This window comes from Leptosomus discolor, chromosome 4, assembly GCF_034619465.1.
Source record: "Leptosomus discolor isolate bLepDis1 chromosome 4, bLepDis1.hap2, whole genome shotgun sequence".
In the NCBI taxonomy this organism is placed as follows: Eukaryota; Metazoa; Chordata; class Aves; order Leptosomiformes; family Leptosomidae; genus Leptosomus; species Leptosomus discolor.
In genome coordinates, this window is record NC_141394.1 from 63,036,112 (window position 1) to 63,059,487 (window position 23,376).

Sequence of the window (23,376 nt, forward strand, 5' to 3'; positions counted from 1 at the left end):
ATACAGAAACATCAGGCTGCGGCAGTACTAGTGAACAACAAAATGATAAATAAATGCCGGTACATTTTAGTATATACTCTTTAGGCCTGATCCTAGGAGCATGTGTAAATAGCATGATATGTAAGTCAGTATCTTGGACCGGATTCCACTTGCGGAAGGGTTGAAGGATACATCCTGTAAATACAATTTGTTTGTAGACCTATGTGTAACTTTAAGACCATGATATAGGGAAGTTGTTACTATTAAAACCTTGGTGGTAGCTCTCCAGTGATCCACATCTACTTGCTGTATGAGAGAATCCTGGTATTTTGGAGTTAAGAATATGGTATATAAACCTTCTGCTTGTGCAGTGTCCTGTTACTGCTGCAAATATATTAGTAATAATGTAAACTTACATTCTCTGGTTAACGTGTTTTGGGTTTTGGGTTTTTCTTCCAGAATTTTGTGCCATCCTTTGGAAAGGAGACGTTACGGACAACGGCAGTTACTCCACAGTTTGAACGAAACATGGATTACATGGACTTTATTCATTTAAACATTTTAGAAAAGAAAGTTCTTAACAATTCTGAGGTTTCAGTTCAGTATTTATGTTCTAAGCCTTGTATCATCAACTTGGAAGCAGTAGCTTCCTCCGAGTTCAGGACTGGTGTACCAGTGTATAGAAGGAGATGGAAGGTTGAGAAGAACCTTCACGTTAGCAGAACTCGACAAGTACATTTGAAATTTCCGAGCATCATGGTTTACAGAGATGATTATATCATCAGAAACTCAATAATAGTGCACAGTGTGATATTATATGCATGGATTAGTCACAAGTCAGTTAGCAACTATGATGTTGAGCAGAATGAAGACTACCAGGATGCAGTTGCCAAGAATTACACATTTTTAGAAGCAGTTCCACCTTTTGAACGCCCATATAAGGACCACAAAGTTTGTCTTCAGTGGGGTGCTGACTATTTGTGGATGCTCCAGGCAAACAGGATACCTCAGTGCCCTCATGAAAGTGGTAGGTGTAAAGTCATTATTTTCCCCAAGGAAACTAGTGGGAGCCAAATAACATCTTTGGTAAGCTGTTAAAAAGTGCATACCTATAGTAAATGTTATGTAGAGTGATTTACTTGGCAAACATTGTTGAATATGTAAGCTTCGTAACTGTGGGGTTAGAGTTGCAAATCACTCCAGCTATCGTGTCCTTCAGAGCTGGCTTGTTTGACCACAGCCAGCCTGGAGATTTGTAGCAGCATGGCCTTCTTTTTTCTAAGTGTATTCAAACAACTTTATTTAAACCCCACTGATATGTCAGTGGACATCATTCCTTTATCTTCAAAGAGAGTTGTTCAGTCCCTTGCTGGGTTATTTCAGGGTCAATCCTGCAGTTCTTACATACATAATTCTCACACAGGTAGTCTAGTTCTGCTTAAGATGATGGCCACACAGTCAGAAATGTATTTTTAGTATTTTTAAGTCTTTATAATGCAATAAACTTTATAGTACTTCCCCCCCCCCCCCCCAAAAAAAAAAACGATTACAGGCAAGCACTTTTGTTTTAAAAATTAATAGTTTTAAATAAAAAATGTATGTTACCAACTGTAAATAACTGAAACTCACAACTCTGCTTTCTAGATTTTTTCTGAGTTCCAATTTTTTTTTTTACTGTCTGTCTAGCTTTACACCTGCTGACAATTCTTTTTGTCCTCAGTATAATCAAAGCAGAACCTAAAAGGAAAAAGGTTATTTGCTTCTAAAGGGTTCTGTCCTAGAAAATCCTGTAATGGTATTTGTGTCATTTATTTTCACTACATTGGCGTGACAATGCTCTGAAGATGAACAGGGAAGCAGTGAAAACTTCCTTCACAGGCTTTCTAAAATACTTGTTGCAGACAGCGTGTGATCTCTGACAACTGTGAAACATCTTATATATTATCTAAGTATATTATAGGTGAAAACAGTTTTAACAAGAAATAGCAAATAAGACTTTATTCAAATTTACTTTTTTAAAATAAGCTTGTAACAAAGTGCTTGGGGTTTGTTTTTTTTTGGGGGGGGGGGTTGTTTGGTTTTGGTTTTGGTGTTTTTCTAGGAAAGCTGATGATATGTCATGGCCTTGAAGATCTTTTTCCTGTTTCTTAGCAGCGGCAGCTTTATGAGATTTATTACAGGATTATGCATACCAGTTAAGAACAGAATTGGTAGCTATCCATACATACAGTATAAACTGGAGAGCTGAAAATGGAGAGCAAGTTCAAGAGCTGTGGAGTAATGTCACATAGGCATAACCAAAGACAGCATGAGATTGAAATGAATGACATAAATTAAGATTTCTTCCTTACTAGCTGGTTCTTTAAGTGTCGTGGATGTAAATGAGTCTGTTCTTTCCCTGCTTCTAATACCAGCTGGAAGTGGACTCCATTCTACTCTCCATGGGTTATTCAGTTCAAGACCGTGATGTATTTAATAACAGAGAGTGAACTTGTGTTTATAGCTTTATTAAAGGTTTGTGTTAATATTTAATCTGTTGTGTGATTTGAATGTTTGACTGTACAAATGTGAGCTAATTAATTAGTTATGAATGCCTTTGTCTGGCAGATTAAGAAAGATTGTATTTTGCAGATGGTGTCCAGATTCTCAACTTTATGTACGCTTCCAGTGGGGAGAAAACAGGAATCGTGAAGAAATTTGAGCAGTTTGAAAACAGAGAACTTGAGACAGTCAGACAACATCAGATTGATTATCCCATGTAAGTATAGGCAAACAGTTGAAGTGGAGTGTAGCTGCTTATTGAAGGCTATAGAATGTACTTAAACTCTTAGGCTATACTGCAAATAAAAGGAATACTGCCTACTAATTTGGGAAAAGGGTCAAAAGGAAAATAGTTAGCAATTCCTTCTGTTCTCTGATGTCAGTTTTGGAAAGGATTAAGCCAAACCTGAGAGAGATACTTACAGTACGTGTTAGTGCAGTGCTGTGTAAGAGATACCAATAGTAGGTGTAACTGAGCTGGTTAGGTACAAGTAGGAGGGGAGGGTAAGTTAACTGTTACCTGCTGTCTTGATCAGACTGCTGTCTCATGACTAGCTAGCCAGGGGGTTTCTGCATTACGAAGGGATCTGCATTTCAAACATTGTTTGCAGACCCATTGCAGAGTAAGGCTTCTTGCTCATTGTGGAGCAACTTTTTCCCTATAAATTCACACTCCAGGTTATTTTGCAGCTGACAAGCCCTTAGTGATAGTCCCCTGTCTAGATAAGTCTTCCAGTTTGAGCTTGCACTATTTCCTTCCACAATTGCTGTGTAAACTCCTGGTTGAACAAGTGTAAAACTTCTAAGCCCCTGCACACTATTCAGTTACACAGGAATCACTCTGGGAAGATCATATTTCTCTAATCTTCTCCCTCTTCCCAAAACTGTCACAACTCTTCGGCCATATTTTGCAACTTTAGAGGAAAAAAGTATATATAGAGATATATAAATATATCTCCCATCCTGTTATCCTGGCAACGTTGTTACAGAATTAAGGAATGATTGCAGGAACTGGAACTTGCCTGCTGGTTTGTGTTTGGCCTGTGACTACAAGAAGAGTGCCAAAAAAGACTTGCCAGATAGCAGAGGTTGCATACAAATTACTAGCCCTCAAACGGTCATAGAATCACAGAATGGTTTGGATTGGAAGGGACCTTCAAGATCATCTAGTTCCAGCCCCCATGCTGTGGGCAGGGACACCTTCCACTAGACCAGGTTGCTTCAAGCCCCATCCAGCCTGACCTTGAACACTGCCAGGGAGGGGGCAGCCACAGCTTCTCTGGGCAACCTCTTCCAGTGACTCGCCACCCTCACTCTCATAGTAAAGAATTTCCTCTTTGTGTCTAATCTAAATCTCCCCTCTTTTACTTTGAAACCATTACCCCGTATCCTGTCACCACACGCTGATCAAGAGTCCCTCCCCACCTTTCCTGTAGGCCCCCTTTAAGTTCTGGAAGGCCGCTAGAAGGTCTCCCCAGAGCCTTCTCTTCTCCAGGCTGAACAACCCCAACACTCTCAGCCTGTCCTCACAGGGGAGGTGCTCCAGCCCCATGACCATCTTGGTAGCCCTCCTATGGACTTGCTCCAACAGGTCCATGTCTTTCTTATGCTGGGGGCCCCAGAGCTGAAGAGCGGTCACTGCAGGTGGGGTCTCACCAGAGCAGGTAGAGGGGGAGAATCACCTCCCTCGATCTGCTGGCCACCCTTCTTTTGTCGGAACCCAGGATGCCATTGGCTTTTTGTATATAGCTCTGAAGTCCTAAGTACAGAGCAATTTTTGGCTCCTGCCCCCTTCAGATGAGTGACAGCCTGGCTTGTACAGCCTGCTGCCCTTTGCTCACCAGCACAGTTGTGTTCTACTTCTGGCACTGAGGCATTCAAGCTCTTAATTGAGAATATATGGCATGAATTTATGCAGCTCTTTACCTGCTCCACACAGTTCCACCCTCTCTTGCCTTTGGGTAGCGTCTCTAGTGTTAACATAAAGCATTGCCTGTGGGTTGGTGTTGCGATTTTACTGACAGCCTGGGGTAGCACTGTTAAGAAGAGGAAGAGGGTTTTCCTTCAGCTCTCTATATGTGAGCGGTGGTTCCCCACTGAACCAAAAGGCCAACAGCAGCAGATGGATCTAAATGAAGTTATTTGGATTTGTAAAGAAAGGAGACTGGAGATAAACAACTGTCATTTGAGGTAGCTACCAGCAGACAGCCTGCAGCAAGAACAGGCTGGGAGTGTAAGGGACTCCTTGTGCATTACGGCATTCTGCAGACATGGGGGATGTGAAATGAGTCAGCATTGTCCCAAACTTTGTCCCAAGAATTTGTCCAGAACACTTATGTGCTCAGATTGACAGTCAAGGATTAAATGGAGACTGCGGTGTTTAAGTTTGCTATATTGCCAGAGGTGAAAGATGAAAAGAGCGATATATAAGCATAAGCAGTATTTCTGGAAGCATGGTATGCTTGTAGGTCGTAACAATCAATATACAAGTGATTGTGACTTACAAACCCTTCTACCTCACCCATGTACCATCCCTGGAGGATATGGTGTTATTAGCTATTTAAGGTGCAGACTTTGTTGGGGAAAACTTCATCACTCTTGTGGGTTTTTTTAAGCAGGAGAGCAAGTGTTTGGCTTTCAGACCTATATTGGTTTAGTTGGGGAAGAGATACAAGGTACTTTTACGTTCAGCAACTTCTTGAGAGAGAAGCAAGGCAAACTGACCCAGTTCTAAAGTATTGTAAATAAATACTGACTTTTTTTTCTTAATTATAGAAATAAAAAACGGAATAATATCTTGTTCTAAGTCACTAAGAAAAGAGTATTTCTGTATCAGAGATGATAATATTTGTAACACTTTGCTGGGTTATACATTGGAAGTGTGGTTTTCAAAGGAGTTCAGCATTTGCCTAACTGCTATGGAAATGTTAATGGAAATAAGTAGTCGAGTTTCTATTAAGAGCACTGAAGCAGGTTTAGTCTGACACACAGGAACTCGTTAAAACTAGATACTCTGGTATAAATTCTGCTTTCAGTGCCTCAGCCAGCTTTGTACAGAAACTTCTAAGTAGATAGCATTGTTGAGTCTTTGGGTTTTTATTTTGTACCACTCCATAGTTTGCACAGGCTCCGCCTTTATTTATCCTGCGATAGCTCTGTGACAGCTATTTGTACCTATCTGTAGTACCCAGAGGCTGGTTTCATTTTTAACTGCTTCTCACAAGCTCATTTTCACAGTTGGCATTTAGTATAGAAGACACAGCTTAGTTTTTACTGGCTTCCACAATCAAAATTACAAGACTGTACATTTGGGGATTTTGTACTGCAGCCTGCATGCGGGAGGTTGGCTCCAATTTGTCTCAGTTGTGTTTTCAGTTCCCTGTTGATGTGGGATCTGGCAGTAGCTCTGACCCAGCATTCTGGAATTGGTTCAGATAACACTCACTTGCTCTCCTCTCATGTTGTTGCCACAAAAGTGCATGGTTAAAAGGAGGTCACAGATCCAAGAGTCTTAAATACTGTTGCTCTGAAGGTCTTTCACTGCAGAGGATGTGTTCCGTTCGGAAGATTACATGTGTGAAACAGGTTTGCTGAGTTAAAGTGAAATGCATGCTTTTCAAATTATATAGGGAGATTTCTCATCAGGAGTGTGGTTTTTGTTTATTTTTGCTCATGCAGGTTCACCGTTTCAATCTGGCTGTATTTACTCCATCACTGCGAAAAGGATCTGTGTGGTATACTGTATTTTATTGATCCGAAAGAAATGTATAGTACTCCTGCTGTATTTCTAAATGAAGAAGGTAAGGGATATTATTAACAGCCTTCAGAAGGGGTCTAATATAGTCTTTATAGATCTGTGCCTAGGAATAACTTTTGTAAATATATTGTCAGACCTATTTGGTGAAACTGATCCCTTGCAAAATGCTTCTTTTTGACTATAGTGTCTCAATAGGTAAGTAGCTACTAAATTAGTAGGGTAAGAGTGAGAAATAGTTGCATAACATCTAGTCTTGGCTGACTTCAGAAGATATCTGCTTTATCAGGAGAGTAGACTGAATCTTATAGGTGAGGAACATACACTGGGATTAAACAGATTTAACAATCTTTGTTATTATTGAAGTATTATTTTATTATTGTTCTCAATTCTTATATACATACTACATTAAAATTTTTGAAAGTCTGAAATAGCCTCAGAAAAAGTCCAAATGGTTCAAGGGATGTTCAAGAAGCACAGTCTATTTCCCTGATCCAAAAAAAAGTTAAGAGATATCACTGTCCTAATCTAGCAACACTTGCAGTAGAGGAACAGTCTTGCCAGAAGACAGCTCTTCAGCCTCTGCTAGAGAATGACATTCGGCAGCTGGGGTCTGGCTGGCAGGCTCACAGAGGAGATAAGTGTGCAGAGTTTTAGAAGTGCACACCTGGCTTTCTCGTAAGACATTACATTTTTCCCCTTCTTTGCAAGTTTCACAACTAATCTTTTCCTCTCTGTTGTTTTTCCATTTTCGCTGTCTTGTAACCAATCTAGATAATTAATCTATCCATTATAAACTGGATACTTTCCTTTGAAGGGCAAACAAAAATGGCAGCTCAACTGGAAGTTACCAGCTTGATAGAAGATTTTCTTGGAGAGGTTTTAGGGCCAGTTTTATTTTCAGTGTTGGACTAGATTGTCATAGTAGCCTGTTCTGGTCTTAAGAGCTCAAACCCTGAGTCTAGCTTCTGCAGGTCCAAGTAGGGGAGGGTAGAGTCATCTTGTACTTGATCATTGCACTCTCACGTGCTAGCAGTTTAGTGTTGAGTAGATACCATTGTCTGCTGTTTCCCTCTGCTGTTTGCTGCCAGCCATGTCTGCTTTCTGGTGTTTGAGATCAACTGTGGCACCCTCCCTGTTCGCCTTATGTTTGGTGTGGTTATCCCTCAGACTGTTGGTTTTGAGTCTGTGGTTTCACGTGGGAGCCTGGCATTAGCATCTGAGATGTGTAACTGAAATGTGGAACATGTTTCCCCGAGATTCTGTGAGAGCTGATGTATGGCTTGGCGAGGGCCCAGATCGCTGTTAGTGATTAAGAGGATGAAGAAGACAGAACTGCTGTGAATAATACATTAGGAAACCCATTCTTAATGTTGATATTTCTGTGTTGGTTTATTTCCTTTTTCTTCCTTTGTTGCTCTGTCAGGTTGTGTGCATATTCAGATGCACCTCATGAGAGGAGATGACCTTGCAGTGAAAACTAGCTTCAGCCTTCCTCTGAAGCAGTGGTTTCGACTGGATCTCTCTTTTAAGGGCGGACAGGTATGCATGCTACTGAATGACAGGATCAAAGCTGAGATTTGTCTAATTCGATTATGCTCTGACAAACCCCTTAATAGCCATGGCTGAGAGAAATACTGTAATTTGATCATGCCCACATAGCAAAAGAATGAAAAGTCTAAAACTAGAAATTGTTCAGGGACATTCAGACCATCTGACTTTGAGAAATCAACTTAGATGCTTAAGATAAGAGCCTGGAATGACTGTGTGTTCAGTGGCTGTCTTGGTGCATGGTTGCTCTCCAGAGACTTTATTGACTGTACAGGCAACCAGGTCTCCTGGCTTAGATACCTTATCTAGATACTTTAAGTTACATGATGTGAATGGGTCTGAGGAACTTTGCACTTGGAGGCTTAGGTGATTTACCATTCTGATAGGAAAATTTAAGCATCTGGGCTTCTGTACAGTAGCATACCTGTTGCCTAGATGTGTTAACTTACAAGAGGCATGTGGAGTTTGCAAGTTTTGCATATTTGACAGAATTGCATAGGACTGACAATCGTTAAAAGACCAAAAAATATTGCAGTACTCCTCTGTAGTAGATAAAATACATAATTTGCCTTTTAACAAATCACAATTTTTTTTTCTCACAAAACCTTCCAAAAGCAGCTCTGAAAACGCAGGCTCCCTGCCCAAGTTCTTGTCTGAACCTCCAGCTATTAAGATATTAGAGTGTGAAAATAATCAAAAACCTTAGTCTTCTATTTCTCAATTTCTTCCTCCTTGAAAATGGTTGATTACATTCTGAATTGTAAAAATAATTGCTATTTAATGGCAAGTACAACTAAGCAAGTTTAAAGTATGAGGTGAATGACTGATAAAGCTGAAACAATGCTGTACTGAGAGAGCAATGTACAGGCTAAACTAGTGCTGTTCATTTTGCGCCCTACCTTTTTTAAGTAATTAAGTGGTGAGCAGATTGGTTGTCCTGCAAGAAAATCAGGTAGAAACTTGTATTTACTTTTAATATAATATGCTTTCAAATATATTGTTAAAAGAAAAAGTGAAAAAAAGTATTTTATAGAATCAGAACTGTCTTTTTCTGCTTGTTTAAATTGTAGTTGTAATTTAAGTTCATGGAAAAGGGAAGACCGTATGGATTTTGAAGCTCAGCTTCAGGTGCGAAAGTGAAAGTTACTGTTAGTATTGATAACAGGGTATATTAGTCTTGACTTGTTGGAAACTTGCGAATTGCTTGTACAATTAGATTAAGAAAAAATATTCTTCTATCAGAGAGCAGAGTGAATTTATTCAGGTATGAAATAAAACCTGTGGTCAATAAATTGCCACTTCTGGATAAAATAAGGGAGCCATGAAGACTTTAAATAGCACTCCCTTGCAAAAAGAGGAAGTAGGGCCAAACTTAAAAAGATTTCAGTACTCAGAGCCGTTCTCTGGAACAGATAAAGCTGTGGTTCGGTTCCATCTTACTGACAGGTCTTCCTGTAGTAAGTTTTTAAATGCTACGATCCTCAAAAAGTACAGAAGAATCTCCTTATTTCGGCACTTTGTGACCAAAGAAAGGCAAGCTGGTGAAAGGTCTAGAGAACAAGTCTTATGAGGAGTGGCTGATGGAACTGGGGTGGTTTAGTCTGGAGAGAAGAAGGCTGAGGGGAGACCTTATCGCTCTCTACAACTACCTGAGGTGGCTTTTGGTCTCTTTTCCCAATGGCCTCGAGTTGCACCTGGGGACATTTAGATGGGACATTAGGAAAAATTTCTCCACTGAAAGGGTTGTCAAGCATTGGAACAGGCTGCCCAGGGAAGTGATTGAGTCACCATCCCTGAAGGTGTTCAAAAGATCTGTAGATGTGGTGCTTAGGGTCATGGTGTAGTGGTGGACTTGGCAATGCTAGGTTAACGGTTGGACTCCTTGATCTTAAAGGTCTTTTCCAACCTAAATGATTCGATGATTCTGATTATTTCACTTCTATTTATTTAGATACATTAGGTCCATTATGATCTGAGACAAAATATATAAATTAGGGAAGGTTGGAAAATTGAGGCTTGAGGAATTTAAGAGCCAGATATTAAGAGCACGTGGAGATGCTGATGAATACCTAAAAATACCTAGGCACTTGAGAAAATTTTGCAGGATTGTTTTGTGAGTCCTCAGGCAGCTTTTTACAATACCAACATGTATGAAAATCTTATCTTGTCTTCGTTCTTAGGCACCTGAATTCCTTTAGCCATTCTGGCACTGAAAGTCTACTGAAACTACGTGTCCTGTAGAAGTAGGAGATGAACCCAGAATTTTTAAATTCACGGCCTATTACATTAGCTTTAGGGCCATTCTTCAACTGTAGGCTACAATTTCTTGAGATCAATATTCTATTCATTTAGCATCTCTGCTATATAAAAGCAAAAGAGCCCTTCACACTTTGGAGGAATAAAAGCTTCAGCAAAGTACAGATGTCTTGTAACTAAACACAGGAATGAAACAGCAGAAGAAGGCAATATCTGTGCTATTTTTGCTATTTTTTGTTGCTCATGATTGGCCAGGACAGACCAGAGCCAATGCTTTCCATTAAACTCTTCTGACCTATATCAGATACGTGACACCATCCTCTTTAGGGCAGAGGAGATGCAACAAGCTGCAGGTGTAGTCTTCTGAACTATGAGTTAAAATGGTTTAATAAATGTACCTTGTAATATTTTGTTTATTATAATTAGTATTTTGTGTTCTTTTAGATAGAAGTAAGCAGTGTTGGGAAGAATTTGAAAAGACATCATCATCAGTCTTTTACGTAAGCAGCATTTTCCCCTTTGTTGAGTAATGTGTGTTCAGATAGGGAAAACAGGAGAAGGAGAGCACAAGTGTGTAATTGAGATTCCAAATGATCTTCAAAACTCTGTGGTCTTTTTGCACTCCGTGGTTTCAAAAACAGTTTGCGTTACTGTGCTTACATTGAGCATGAGCTGAATGCCATCAGCTGGTTGAGTTAACATGCTGCATGATCTAGTACTAGAGTCTGATAACTCTCACTAAAAACTGTTTGGAAGGTCAGTGGCATTAGGATCTGAAGTCAAGGGAAGTTTTGCTGTTTGCTGAGAGAGCTAGGATTTTACCAGTGAAAATGTTACCTGCTTTGCAGAAAGCAAAATTTCTGCTAAGAATGTTCTTGCTCTGTCCTTTATTCTGAGCAACTGAATAATTTTTTAAAATGGATCTTTAGTTGTTCTCTTTCACTGTAATTTAAAATTGACTTTTTCTTGTGCAAATAGTTTAAAAAACCCTTTTAATATGGAAACTATGTAACAGTAAATTTTGTGGCAGACTTCAGTGTTGTTCCTTCTCTGCTATGGTTTACAAACCAGAAATTGTAAATTTGTAGATAGTAACTCTAGGAGACAGATAGCTTAAATTTTCATATGCCAGTTTTAGAAAAGTGGAAGGGAGAGTTGGAACGGAGACCTTTGAGGCTGTGTAATAACGCATAAAACAGAAGATACCTACAGGTCAGAACAATAAACCACCCTGCTGGTTTACTATGTTCATAGACAAGGGATTTGTTAAATTTACTCCAGAATTTATCACACTAAATTGCAGAGTAGATTTTGAGAGTAAACAGGTGAGAAAAGGAAAAGATACTGGCAATGAGTTTAAGCCTGTCAGTTACGGAAATTCTGAGATACAAGTTTCTTTTTTTCTTTCATAATACTCCTTGATAGCCAGCTTACTTCTCTTTCATGTTCTCAAGTTTTAGGGAAGATTTCTATTATGATGACACTGCTGGATACTTTGTTCTTGGAGGCAGTGGATATGTAAATGGTATTGAAGCATTCTTTGGACCTGTGAAATACTATCGTCTCAATGTGTTGGAAACAGAACAGGTAAACAAAAGCAGTAGCTGGCAATGTTAAATATTAGCAGCCAGTTATGGCCATATTTTTTTTTTAACTGAAGTTCCTACCAAGACATAAACTCGCTATGAAGCATAATAGTACTTGAGAATATGTAACAAAAATATTATCCTTTTCTGTTGGAATCTAGGAATGTTAGTTGCCACTTCAAATGCTAAAAGATAAGACTTTTAGAAGTGAGCATGTAAAGTAATGTTCCTAAATGTATATTTAAGTAAGGACTTATTTTCAGTGTTGCTTTGTTTCCCAGAGTTTTTGATGATACAGTATTGAACACATGTGATTAATTTATGGTTTTGTTGAAATCAGTGGCAAAAGTCACATAGACTTGGTCAATTTTGGAAGTTCATCCATGGTCTCCTGGATTACACTGACTGTTTGAGGTCGTAGTCTATCGTGACCCACATCAGGTTGTCTGGCACATTAACATGATGTGCCAGATAAGATGATAGTAGTAAGCAATCTGTTTCCTTTTATTATTTGCCTACAACATTCTTTCTAGCCAAGCATAGACAGCAACAGATACTGTAGATGCCATTCATCCATCATTTGCCTTTTTATAGATTTCTAACCCTCTTCATGACAAAGAAGCAGTGGAACAAATTGAACTCTACTACGAGAGATGTATGGACATTCAAGAACTAGTTTATGAGTACAGATACATTGTAAGGCAAGGTGCAAAAGTGCAAAGAAACTGTAAGTGTTGATCTATGAGATATGAATTTTAAACTGTTGTCTTTGGAGACCTGTTTTCTTTCCTTTTACCAGAATCTGGATAACAATCATCAAAAGTAACCTTAAATTCGGCCATAACAAGAAAAAAGGCAATTTGAAGAGTTTAGCCTTGTTACTGGTAGCTAAAACTGTGGGTTTTGTTCCTGCAAAGACTTTTGTGCCATGGAATACAAACTTAAATCATGTTCTTAATGTTTCTTCTCTGGTAAGGTAGGTGCATAAAGGGATAAAGAAACGCTTTCAAGCTTACATGTAAGCTATTCAATTGCCTTTCTTCCTTCTCATTCCCAAATGACCCTAAAGGCACATATATTTTAAGCCCTTTCCCAAAAATGGGTGGGTTTTTCTAGAATGTCTCTGCCACAGTTGCCTAATGTGCAGTAAATGACAGGTTTGTACCAAAGCAACCACTTCAGTGAAAGAAGAGTAACATAGCTTAAATCTGTGCTGAAAAGTAGCTTATGTTTCCAATTAGAATTGGATCGTATGCATTGTGACCAGAGTGTGGAAGAGTGCAGAAGGAATCATATGTATTTGGAAATGGCCTGTGCTAGCGGTATGAGTTTTTAGCACTAGTTTGTGTTAAGGACGTACTCGTCTTGTCCATGAATTTTTAGTTTACCCTAGAAAAATCTTTTTTTTTTCTACTGGAAGCTTGTTTTAAAGCCAGCTAAGTCAACTTTCATGTCTTAAATATGTGGTTTTCTCTAGGTTACTATGAAAACTATTATTTGGATCTGATTCACAAATATGGAGAAAAATCAAAATGTGATGCCTTCATGTGGGGAAAAGAGCTCAGGGAAAAGTACCGCACTTTGTTCAAACTGTTACAAGAGATGGATTTCAGTGCTCCAGATGGTAATTATAGTTTGTTTTATTTTTCTTAAATGACTCCACTGTATATGTTAAGTTAGTATGCTTTGACTTAAGTTCATGTTTTATACTTTTTTTTTCATATCAGCTAATTAGTATTTATCCTTAGTGAGGGAGTGTCATGTGGCTTATATGCTATGCTGTAAATGAAGGATGGCTTGTTATGTAGAAGGAAATAGAGAGAACCTTATGTTTTTAGTGGTTAGTTACTTTGAGATGATCTTCTGGATTTTTATTCACCCTTCCTATTCAATAGCACCTTGTATCTCTAGGAATTTTGGTTGTCTGCATTGAGAATACCATTCAGCATGAGAAATAACAGAATGTCTCTCAGTCCCATTAAATTAAGGAGGGGAAATCAGTTGCTGATTTTAACTCTTGCAGTAGCCGTGCGTCCTATGTTTTATTTTTAGTGTTAGAAGATGGAAGTGATACAGTTCTAGAAGTTGGCCAGAGGATATTTGAGAAGGTTGCAAAGGGTCTGTCCAGCGCCGATGGCCTCAGCAATATGGGCTCCTCTATCCCTCTCTTGGTGGATTCCAGTTGTTGTGGATACCATAAGGCTTCCTATTTCCTTGCAGTTATATTTGAAACAGGGCTTGGTGTGTCTGTGGATCGTACAAAGGTAGTATATTTAATATGTTTTGTTATGTCTGTGAAATTAATTATCTTTAAAGGCAATTTTGAAATGGGATGAAGTTATAATCAATTGAATTAAAAAATGTGAAATGGCCTCCAGATCCAGGCTGTGGTTGAAGGGATTCCCCAATACAGCTACTCCTAAACAGCCCGATGGCAGTGAAGTCTTTATGAAGTCCTGATGGTGAGAATCTGCTCATCTAGAGCAAGGAAATCAATGATTTAGTAAGACCTGAAAATCGTGGTAAAGTGAACAGCATGGAACACACTGCTTTTCCCAGTCACTGCGGAGGTAGGATGTGGTAATAACCCTCGAGTAACCCACAGTCATTTGTAGATGGGTATGAAAAAAGTCTCATGTCAGTCAAATCTCCTGAAGTGGAAAGGTTGTGTAGTACAGTCAGGAAAGAAGTCCCATTTTACAGTGTGCAAAAATGTGGCACTGAGTATATTATGGTCAAATGATTAAAGGTAACCAAAGTACAACAGTTTTCTTTTTGAAAAAACTGTCCATGCTTCAGCTGAGCAACTGCAGAGCATGTGAACTCCTGACTTTTAGGCAGGTTGCAGATAACCGAGATGTTTCCTTTCAGTTCCATTGCAAGGTCAAATGAAGGAGAGGTGTTCATGTGTCAGTGGAAGAGGGCTATACTGAAATTGCCAACAAATATTTAATTGTGGTATAGTAGCGTAATGTAAAATGCTCATAAAGAATAGCAGATCTGCCTAGTGTGGTTACAGGATGCTAAATCAGAAGAACCCCTGAGAGGCCAATCTGAGACCAAGCTCACTCCAGTTTCTCAAACACAAGAAACCTTAGACAGGAGCCTTTTTTATACCCTAATTATGGAATATACCTACTGCTAATTATGGAGGCTAAGTAATTTCATTATTGGATCTGCTTCAGATAGTGTAGGAAATAGCTTAATATCCAGCACAGATGGGACACCAGTGGTTTTATTACTGTGCAGGTGAAAAATAATAGTAGTGCTGAAAATGGCTTTAGCAAATGTGCGGTACCTAGACTATTTCTAGCACCAATTATTGTGTACCTCAAGGGAGCATTATGCTGAAACCTTCTCAGCCACAAGTCCCGTTTTTCTGATCCTGTCCGATCCTTCGGGTAAGATTTTCAAGAGCTGTTTGTTAACTTCCATGTTAACTGAATTCAGTGCAAAAACTCCAGCTGACATCAGTAAGACTAGTTAAGTTACTGCTGAATATAAAAAGTGTCAGAGTATAATTAATGCCATAAAAAAGTGGCATTTAAAAATTGCTGCACACCTATAGGTGGCAGAATAAGTATTTAGGAAGTCTAGTTTTTCTTTCAAATCTTTCTGTACATATAGAAGACATTTTAACTGCTTTAGGGCTGTACTTGATTCTGTAACTGTTTACATGGTATAGCTAGCATATCAGCTACCAATATGAACACTCTGTTCCCTGTAAATCTCCACCAAAGTGCTAAACTTGTGAGATGTACAGTGAATTCACTCTTATTTATGTCTGTTGATTTTTGCCAGGGACTGCTGTATAGTTTGGTTGGTGCTCAGGGGAATGAGAGACTTGCCGTGATGAATCTTGGCTATAAACATTACCAAGGCATTAATAACTATCCACTTGATTTGGAGCTGTCATATGCTTATTACAGTAATATTGCAATAAAGACATCGTTGGATCAACACACTATAAAAGGGGAACAGGTAAAAGAGTTATAAGTGTATCTGAATTTGTTTTCTATGCAAATGAGTTTTCATATATTAAAATTAATTATGTGGCCAGAACATTTTTGTCTTGATTTACAAATACTAGCTCATCTGATTGCTGTACCTGCCCATGGAAGGAGTGTTGGACTAAATGATCTTTAAAGATTCCTTCCAAACTAAACCATTCTGTGATTTTTACAAAATCCCCCAAATTATTTGAAGGTATCACTACTCTTGTTTCTTAGCAAGGGGAATACCAAATCAAAGTTAGACTCAAATCCTCAGAATTGTCCACATGCCTCTCTTTCAGTAAAGTCTAAGTCTTATTCTTGGGTCCTTATTCCTCACTTAGATTTTGTATTATTAATTTAATTGGATGTGTTTATTAAGCAAGTGATCTGCTGTTTCAATAGCCAAACATCATGAAGTTCATGAAAAGATAAATTGTTCTCTCCATACTTATAACTTTTCTATAATCAAATGTAAGGATTTGGCTGTTGAATAGCTATCTGATGAGATACAGTTACAGTAAAACTATTTTAGAATGAGCTGCTAAACAGGAGGTAGTGCAACTTTATCTATAAAGAATACCAAAAGTAGGCCAGCACTGGCATCCTGGTGATCAGAAAGAGTGATTATTATACAAAAAATAGAGAGGTTTTGATTGCTGAAGAACTAAAAATAAGCAGACAGCCACCTAGATAAGGGTGCTGTAGGGCAGTCCTTGATCAAACTTTCTGCCAGCCTTTTCTATCTTTCAAGAGAGATTTCTGTAGAAACTAAAAAGCCTTAAAAGGTTTGAAAGCACTTCTTTGCCAGTATTAAGTGCATTTAAAACTACAAAGGTGGGATTTTTTTTTTCAGTGGTTGACATCTTGGCATATCTTTCCACTGTAGAGTGGACTTACAGTTTTATACTGTAATGAAGCAATGAATGGTTTTTGCACTGGACATAAGGGTGGTTCTTAATGCACTGGCCAGCAGAGGGGTGGTGAGAATTTTAAAACCCAGAATTGATCATGAATTTTTAGGGATAAACAGGAAATTGGCAACATTTTCATTTTGATGGCAGATGTATGAATTCGTTGTGTAATAATTTTTTTCTGTTCACCTACTCCTCAGGCATTTGTTGAAAATATAAGGCTGATGGATGATGAACTGCTAAAAGCTCAAACAAAAGAAAATGGTGATGTCTTTATGTGGTTAAAACATGAAGCAACAAGAGGAAATGCAGCTGCACAGGTATAAAGTAATACATTTCCCGTGTCTTGGTTTTATATACACGTCATGTACGTGCATCTATACACTATGTAGGAAAATTGTGGAGGAGAGTGAAGCGGACAAGCATTTTCTCTTTACACCCAGATTTGCTTCTTTTTTATAAGCTTGAACTATTTCCCATGTTTCTGTCTGATGATATCCAGTGACTGTGCAAAAAGCTGACAGTGATGCAAGGCAGAAGGGAAGAGTTTTCAAAACTTAGCAGCCTCCTTCTCTGATCTTTTTCCCTGGGTTTGTATTTGACACGGCACAGTTACTGCTGCCAATCTGAGCCCAGCAGCAGTATGTTGTAATACTGAGCCATTTTCATGCATCAAATCTGCCTTTATCACTTACCTCTGCACTTAAATCAAGCCAGACTTCTGTGATATTGGCAGCTGTAAAAAATAACCCTGCTGTAGATTTAATGTCAGTACATTTCACTACTGGGAAGCCCTCTGAATATTCCTGATAACCAATTGTTTTCAAACTGCTCGGATCATAGAACTAGTTTCTTCACATATTTAAAAACCATTTAACCCTGCAAAAGTCTGCTCCTGCAAATCCAGGTTCAGTCCTAGTGTTTATAACATTAGCGCTTATGTTTTTTTCTTTAGCAACGATTGGCTCAGATGCTGTTTTGGGGCCAGCAAGGAGTGGCAAAAAATCCTGAAGCTGCAATAGAGTGGTATGCAAAGGGTGCAATAGAAACAGAAGATCCAGTGTTAATATATGATTATGCCATTGTGTTATTTAAGGTAAGTCATCTTTCATATTTTCCTTCAAAAAAATCATTCCTATGACATGTGTGTTTGTCAGTTAATCTGCAGTGACATACCATGAGAGTGTGTACAAGTGCTTCTAGACTTACTCTGAAAATCAACTAATAGCTATGAAGCTAATGTTGATTTTTACCAGATACATGCAAACATTTTAAAGAGAGCAAGTTGAAAGCAGTTTAGTCACTCTGTTCCTTGCCAGATTCAGGATCAAAATACCACCTGAATTGTGGATCCTAATTTTTCCTAATGGCTTGTCACATCAAAAATCTAACCAGTTAGTAGGCATAGGCCTTGGTGTAGAGATGTAGGTGAAAGTTCGATCCTTTCTTACAATGCCCAGTTCTCTATAAAATGCTTCCTTAAGTTTTGCTTGTGTTAGTTTTGAGTACCCATAGTCTGTTTGACCTGTGTCTGAAATGACTTTATATGGACATTATCAGCATGATATCTGTGTATGTCCTCTGGAGATACTCTGACGTCCTTTTTCAGGAAAGCTGAGAGCTCTTACTCATTACCAAGTTGTGAACAGTCTATGCACCTTTGAATTCTATTCATTCTTCCTTCGTTGCTGAAAATTAAAGATCTGTGATATTATTTACCCATAAAAATCACATGGATCAGCTGGTGAATTAATTTTTCCTAGACCGAATCACTGCGATTTTGTAAAGCTGTGAATGAAGGATGAGCACAAAGCTGCTTTTTTTGTTGTAGCTGTTTAAAGCCGAGTAACACCTAGTAAATAATAGTATCAATGTTAAAAAGAATTTTGAATGTGTGTACGTGAATTTTCGTCGGTCTGTATTTGTAAAGAATGATTGTTTCATATATCTATTTCCTAGGGCCAAGGTGTGAAAAAGAATATAAAACTTGCTTTGGAATTGATGAAAAAAGCAGCAGCCAAGGTAGAATGTAATAACTATTTTATTGTAAATGTCCTATACTGGATGCTAATAATAATGAACTGTGATTTATATAAAACGCCTATTACAATAATTCTGTGTAAATTCTGGTTGCTTCTCCCAGTGTCTTCACCATGAATGGTGAAAGCCTTATTTCCACGAATTGGGAGACAAGACCACTCAAAATCAGCCAAAACTTCTATGGAAGAAAAAGAATTCTCTCTGCTTATATGTTTTGAAACCTGACGATGGTTAAGTGACTTACAGAGAGAATGGTTGGTCCAGGAGTATGTTTTTACCTCGTGTTCCTAAGCATTTTCTTCTAGACCATGCTAGATAATGTTTTTTCATAGGAGTGTCTTCCAGGTTTGAGCTTCTGACACGATGATCTCTCTGGAGCTAGGTAGAGTTAACTGCCATCTTTGAAAATCCATGCCAGCAGGCTTTGCTGTAATAGCAGAGCGTCTTTAAGTTGTAGCGTGCATGAAAAAGAGTCAAGACCGAGGTCTGGATTGTACCTCTGCAGTCTGCACTGAGCAATGGTGCATTCCTGCAGCACAAGAGCTGAATGCACAAGAATGGTGGCTTCCATCCCACCACCCCTGAGCTGTGGTGGTTTATGGCTAGTTCTCTCTGCTTACAGTTAGAACTCCTCCAGGCAATGCTGGTGACTGGAAAAAGATGGTATGCGCTCTCTGGCCAGCTTTTCTCTACTTCAGGGAGAAGACCTGGATGTCCCAAAGCCTTCTGTTTTTTCCGTAGCAGGGGGAAACTGACAGGCACCACAGAGAAGAGGAGCCTTGTACAGTCAGATTACCCAGGCCATGATCTGGTCCTTAGTATAAAAATACGAATACCTAGACCTTGAATACCTTCCTAACTCTAGAAGCAGAGCTAGTTAAATTACTGACAATGACAATAGGACTTCACTGCTGACCACCATCAGAAAATAATTGTGCCAATTGTACAATTCCTTTGAAATAGGAGAGACTACCTGTTCTGCTGCCTCTTTGGGCAAGGCTTGAATAAACTGAGTGGCTTTCACAGTGTGATCAAAATTCCCTTGACTCAGGATCTGAGGAATAGATTACAGGAAGCGTCTTAGAGACAACAATTCTCTTACTCTCCTTGAACCCAGATACCAGTTATGTTTTTATGCTCTGGTGCACATTTTCTATACAAAAATAACACCATAATTACTGAAAAGTTTAACTGCTTTTGCATTTTAATGGGTAAGTTAGTAATACACTTTAATCTGAAAAGAAAAGGGATCCTTTTCCAGAGGGCCTTTGTAAGAGCCAGTAGTATGCAGTTGTTTCTACAGAGATCACAGAAGGAGACTGGGCAGTGTAGAAGCCAACAGTAGCAAGCAAAAACCTTGTATTTGTGCACTGAGATTTTTTAAGGTAGTTTTTACCTTATGCCACTGTTCTGGCCTGTTTGCTATTAAACATACATTATAAAATAGAAGTAAATAACATGTTCACATTTATTGGTAGAGAGTAATTTGAATTGCTGGCATACTTACAGGCACCATATGATCCACCAGTTTATGCAAGGAGATGGTGACTCATTGCAACCAAAATAAAAACTATGCCATGAAGATTTTTCTCCTCTTGATCCGTAATTATTGATACAAAGATGCGACTTAGTAATAGCACGTAGTGCTGTCTTAAGCAGATCTATATGATGTTGATCAAATGTATTTTGAAAACCGCATCACAAAGTTCTGTGTTCATTGCTTCCTATGTTCTAGTTTAAAAGAAGTGGCTTTTTTGATTGCTAATCCTGTCAGTCAGATTCTGTGAGTTCACAAGAATAGGTGCCACGTTTTGGCTTTGCAGAGGAAACAGGTGAAAAATAATCGCAGTGTGATCTGGTCAGCAAGCACAAATCTGAATGCAGACACGGTTGAGACTCTGTAGAGTAAGACGACACTGGAGTCTAATTTCTTGCCCTCAGTATGAGGCCACAGGGAAGAATAGTGTGTGAAAAAAGAGCCTGCAAACCTTTATATCCCTTAGTCCCAGCTTAGTAGAATTTTGTCTGGATCCTTGTGCCAGGCATCTAGAAACTAGGCAAGGTTACAAGCACCTGAAGTCTAGGAGCAGGTTGGAGTTGCAAAGTGACCCAAAGCAGAATCAAACGTGTGACCTGAGACTGCTGTTCTCCTTCCCTAAGGGCTTGCCCCAGGCAGTGAATGGATTGGGATGGTATTACCACAATTTTAAAAGAGACTACAGAAAAGCAGCCAAGCACTGGTTAATTGCTGAAGAAATGGGAAATCCAGATGCATCGTACAACCTTGGTGTCCTTTATTTAGATGGGATTTACCCTGGAGTACCTGGTAGAAATCAAGTGAGTAAATATTTAATTGTACTATTTCTTACATTAAGACCCAGTTTAGAAGTTTTTGCTTCATTCTTGAGACTGCTGTGTTCACTCTGAGTCAGATTTTGATGCCTTTTATCACAAAGAAAGGTGTTACTGGGGAATTCAGGCAGATTGCTTAGAGAGATGTTACTCAGATATCTCAGTCATACTTCTGTGGGTATGTTTGTGTTCCTTTAATTTAGAAACAAAGCAGGTGCAAGTTTAGTTCTAGGGACTGCCTCTGCTTTCCTCCTTCCAGTGACAGCAGCCAGGATTATGTGTGCTCTCACATTGTGTGATCCTTTCGGTTTCTTTCAGTTTTAGATTGGAAAGTATACAGGGAAAGGATGCTTTCTACAATATATGAAAGCAGCAGAACCTTGTCCCTGAGCTTGTGAACAGCTATGCTACATTCACATAGCTTCTGTGAACCTCATAACTGCAAGAAAGATGTTCAAGCCAGACATGCAAATGTAACTATTTAATGTTATCCTGGTAGATTGCAGTACTTTGGTTTGACTTTCTGTGACACAGCCCATTTATTAACTTTTCTCATGGATGTGCAAAATTAATTTTCCCCTAATAGGAAGGGTCTACTTAAAGTTAGTTTCTGTCAATTAACTAGGTAATTTATGACCAACAGCACAAACATAGTGAGGTATACTGTAATAAAAGCAAGCAGACCTTGTGCTTGGAGCTAAAAGATATTTCCAGTGTGGCCTGTGAGTTCCAAGATCTTGATATACTCCATACAGCAAGCATTTCTACTGCCAACAGCAGCAGTGCTGACCAACATGTGCATTTGGCAAACACATTTTACTTCCACAGGGACCAAAATACACATTTCAGAGTGCACTGATTATAAGAGTACACCTAAAAGTGCCCAGGTTTCTTTATTCACCAAAGCCATGAGCAAGGAGAAGTACTTTGTTATGACTGTGATGGATACCCTGAAGTCCATGCTCACTGAGGTGGGTTGACCCTGGCTGGGTGCCAGGTGTCTACCAAAGCCTCTCCGTCACTCACCTCCTTGGCTGGACAAGGGAGAGAAAATACAATGAAAGGTTCGTGGGTGGAGATAAGGTCAGGGAGATCACTCAGCATTTACCATCATGGGCAAAACAGGCTTCACTTGGGGAAATTAGTTTAGTTTATTACCAATCAAATCAGAGAACAGTAATGAGAAATAAAACCAAATCTTGAAAACCACCTCCACCCCCACCCCTCTCTTCTTCCCAGGCTTAACTTTATTCCCCATTTCTCTACCTCCTCCCCTCCAGCAGCGCAGGGGGACAGGGAACGGAGGTTGTGATCAGTTCATCACATGTTGTTTCTGCCGCTCCTTCCTCCTCAGGAGGAGGATTCCTCACACACTTCCCCTGCTCCAGCGTAGGGTCCCTCTCATGGGAGACAGTCCTCCACGAGCTTCTCCAACTTGAGTGCTTCCCATGGGCTACGGTTCTTTACAAACTGCTCCAGCCTGGGTCCCTTCCATGACATGCAGTCCCTCAGGAACAGACTGCTCCAGTGTGGGTCCCCCGCAGGGTCACAAGTCCTGACAACAAACCTGCTCCACAGTGGGCTCCTCTCTCCATGGGTCCACAGGTCCTGGGAGGAGCCTGCTCCAGCATGGGCTTCCCATGGGGTCATGGCCTCCTTCAGGCATCCACCTGCTCTGATGTGGGGTCTTCCATGGGCTGCAGGTGGATATCTGCTCCACCGTTAACTCAGCGGGCTGCAGGGGGACAGCCTGCCTCACCATGGTCTTCACCACAGGCTGCAGGGGAATCGCTGCTCTGGTGTTTGGTGCACCTTGTCCTCCTTCACTGACCTTGGTATCTGCAGAGTTGTTTCTCTCACATATTCTCCTTCCTCTCTCACTGCAATTACTGCTGCACAGTAACTTTTTCCCCTTCTTAAATATATTATCACAGAGGTGCTACCACCGTCGCTGATGGGCTTGGCCTTGGCCAGTGGTGGGTCTGTCTTGAAGCCGGCTGGCATTGGCTCTATCAGATATAGGGGAAACTTCTAGCAGCTTCTCACAGAAGCCACCCCTGTAGCCCCCTGCTACCAAAACCTTGCCCCACAAACCAAATACAGTCAGTCATAGAAAACGTATCGATGGTTAAAAATTCCCTGAAATAAATTATTTTAGGCTGTATGCTGCTTTGGTTTACATTACAGATTATTGTTTCTAAGGGTGGAACATGGAGAGCCACACAGCCCTCCTGCTTCTGCAGCTCTGGCCCTGTCTACTCAGCCTGTGTTATCATTTATAAACCAGTTTCAGAGGCTCAAACACTGTGGTTGTGCACTGCTGGATGTACTGATCATTGCTGCTGCTCCCCAGCCTTCACTTAGGCATCACCAATGCAAAAGTCCTGTGTTGGGTCTTTTCTCCAGGATCA

At 39.7% G+C, this 23,376-nt stretch overlaps 1 protein-coding gene across 1 annotated transcript in view; it reads left to right on the forward strand.

The window, feature by feature from the left end:
* Nucleotides 1-23,376, forward strand: part of SEL1L3 (SEL1L family member 3) — a 37,493-nt gene that overhangs the window by 3,913 nt on the left and 10,204 nt on the right. The window contains exons 2-15 of the mRNA XM_086463750.1: nucleotides 439-1,006; nucleotides 2,611-2,737; nucleotides 6,199-6,320; nucleotides 7,701-7,816; nucleotides 10,526-10,581; nucleotides 11,536-11,668; nucleotides 12,262-12,394; nucleotides 13,145-13,291; nucleotides 13,720-13,931; nucleotides 15,469-15,648; nucleotides 16,774-16,893; nucleotides 17,529-17,669; nucleotides 18,533-18,595; nucleotides 20,774-20,950. Of these exons, the coding sequence (XP_086319876.1) occupies nucleotides 439-1,006; nucleotides 2,611-2,737; nucleotides 6,199-6,320; nucleotides 7,701-7,816; nucleotides 10,526-10,581; nucleotides 11,536-11,668; nucleotides 12,262-12,394; nucleotides 13,145-13,291; nucleotides 13,720-13,931; nucleotides 15,469-15,648; nucleotides 16,774-16,893; nucleotides 17,529-17,669; nucleotides 18,533-18,595; nucleotides 20,774-20,950 (2,295 nt within the window). The remainder of the gene's footprint in view (nucleotides 1-438; nucleotides 1,007-2,610; nucleotides 2,738-6,198; nucleotides 6,321-7,700; nucleotides 7,817-10,525; nucleotides 10,582-11,535; nucleotides 11,669-12,261; nucleotides 12,395-13,144; nucleotides 13,292-13,719; nucleotides 13,932-15,468; nucleotides 15,649-16,773; nucleotides 16,894-17,528; nucleotides 17,670-18,532; nucleotides 18,596-20,773; nucleotides 20,951-23,376) is intronic.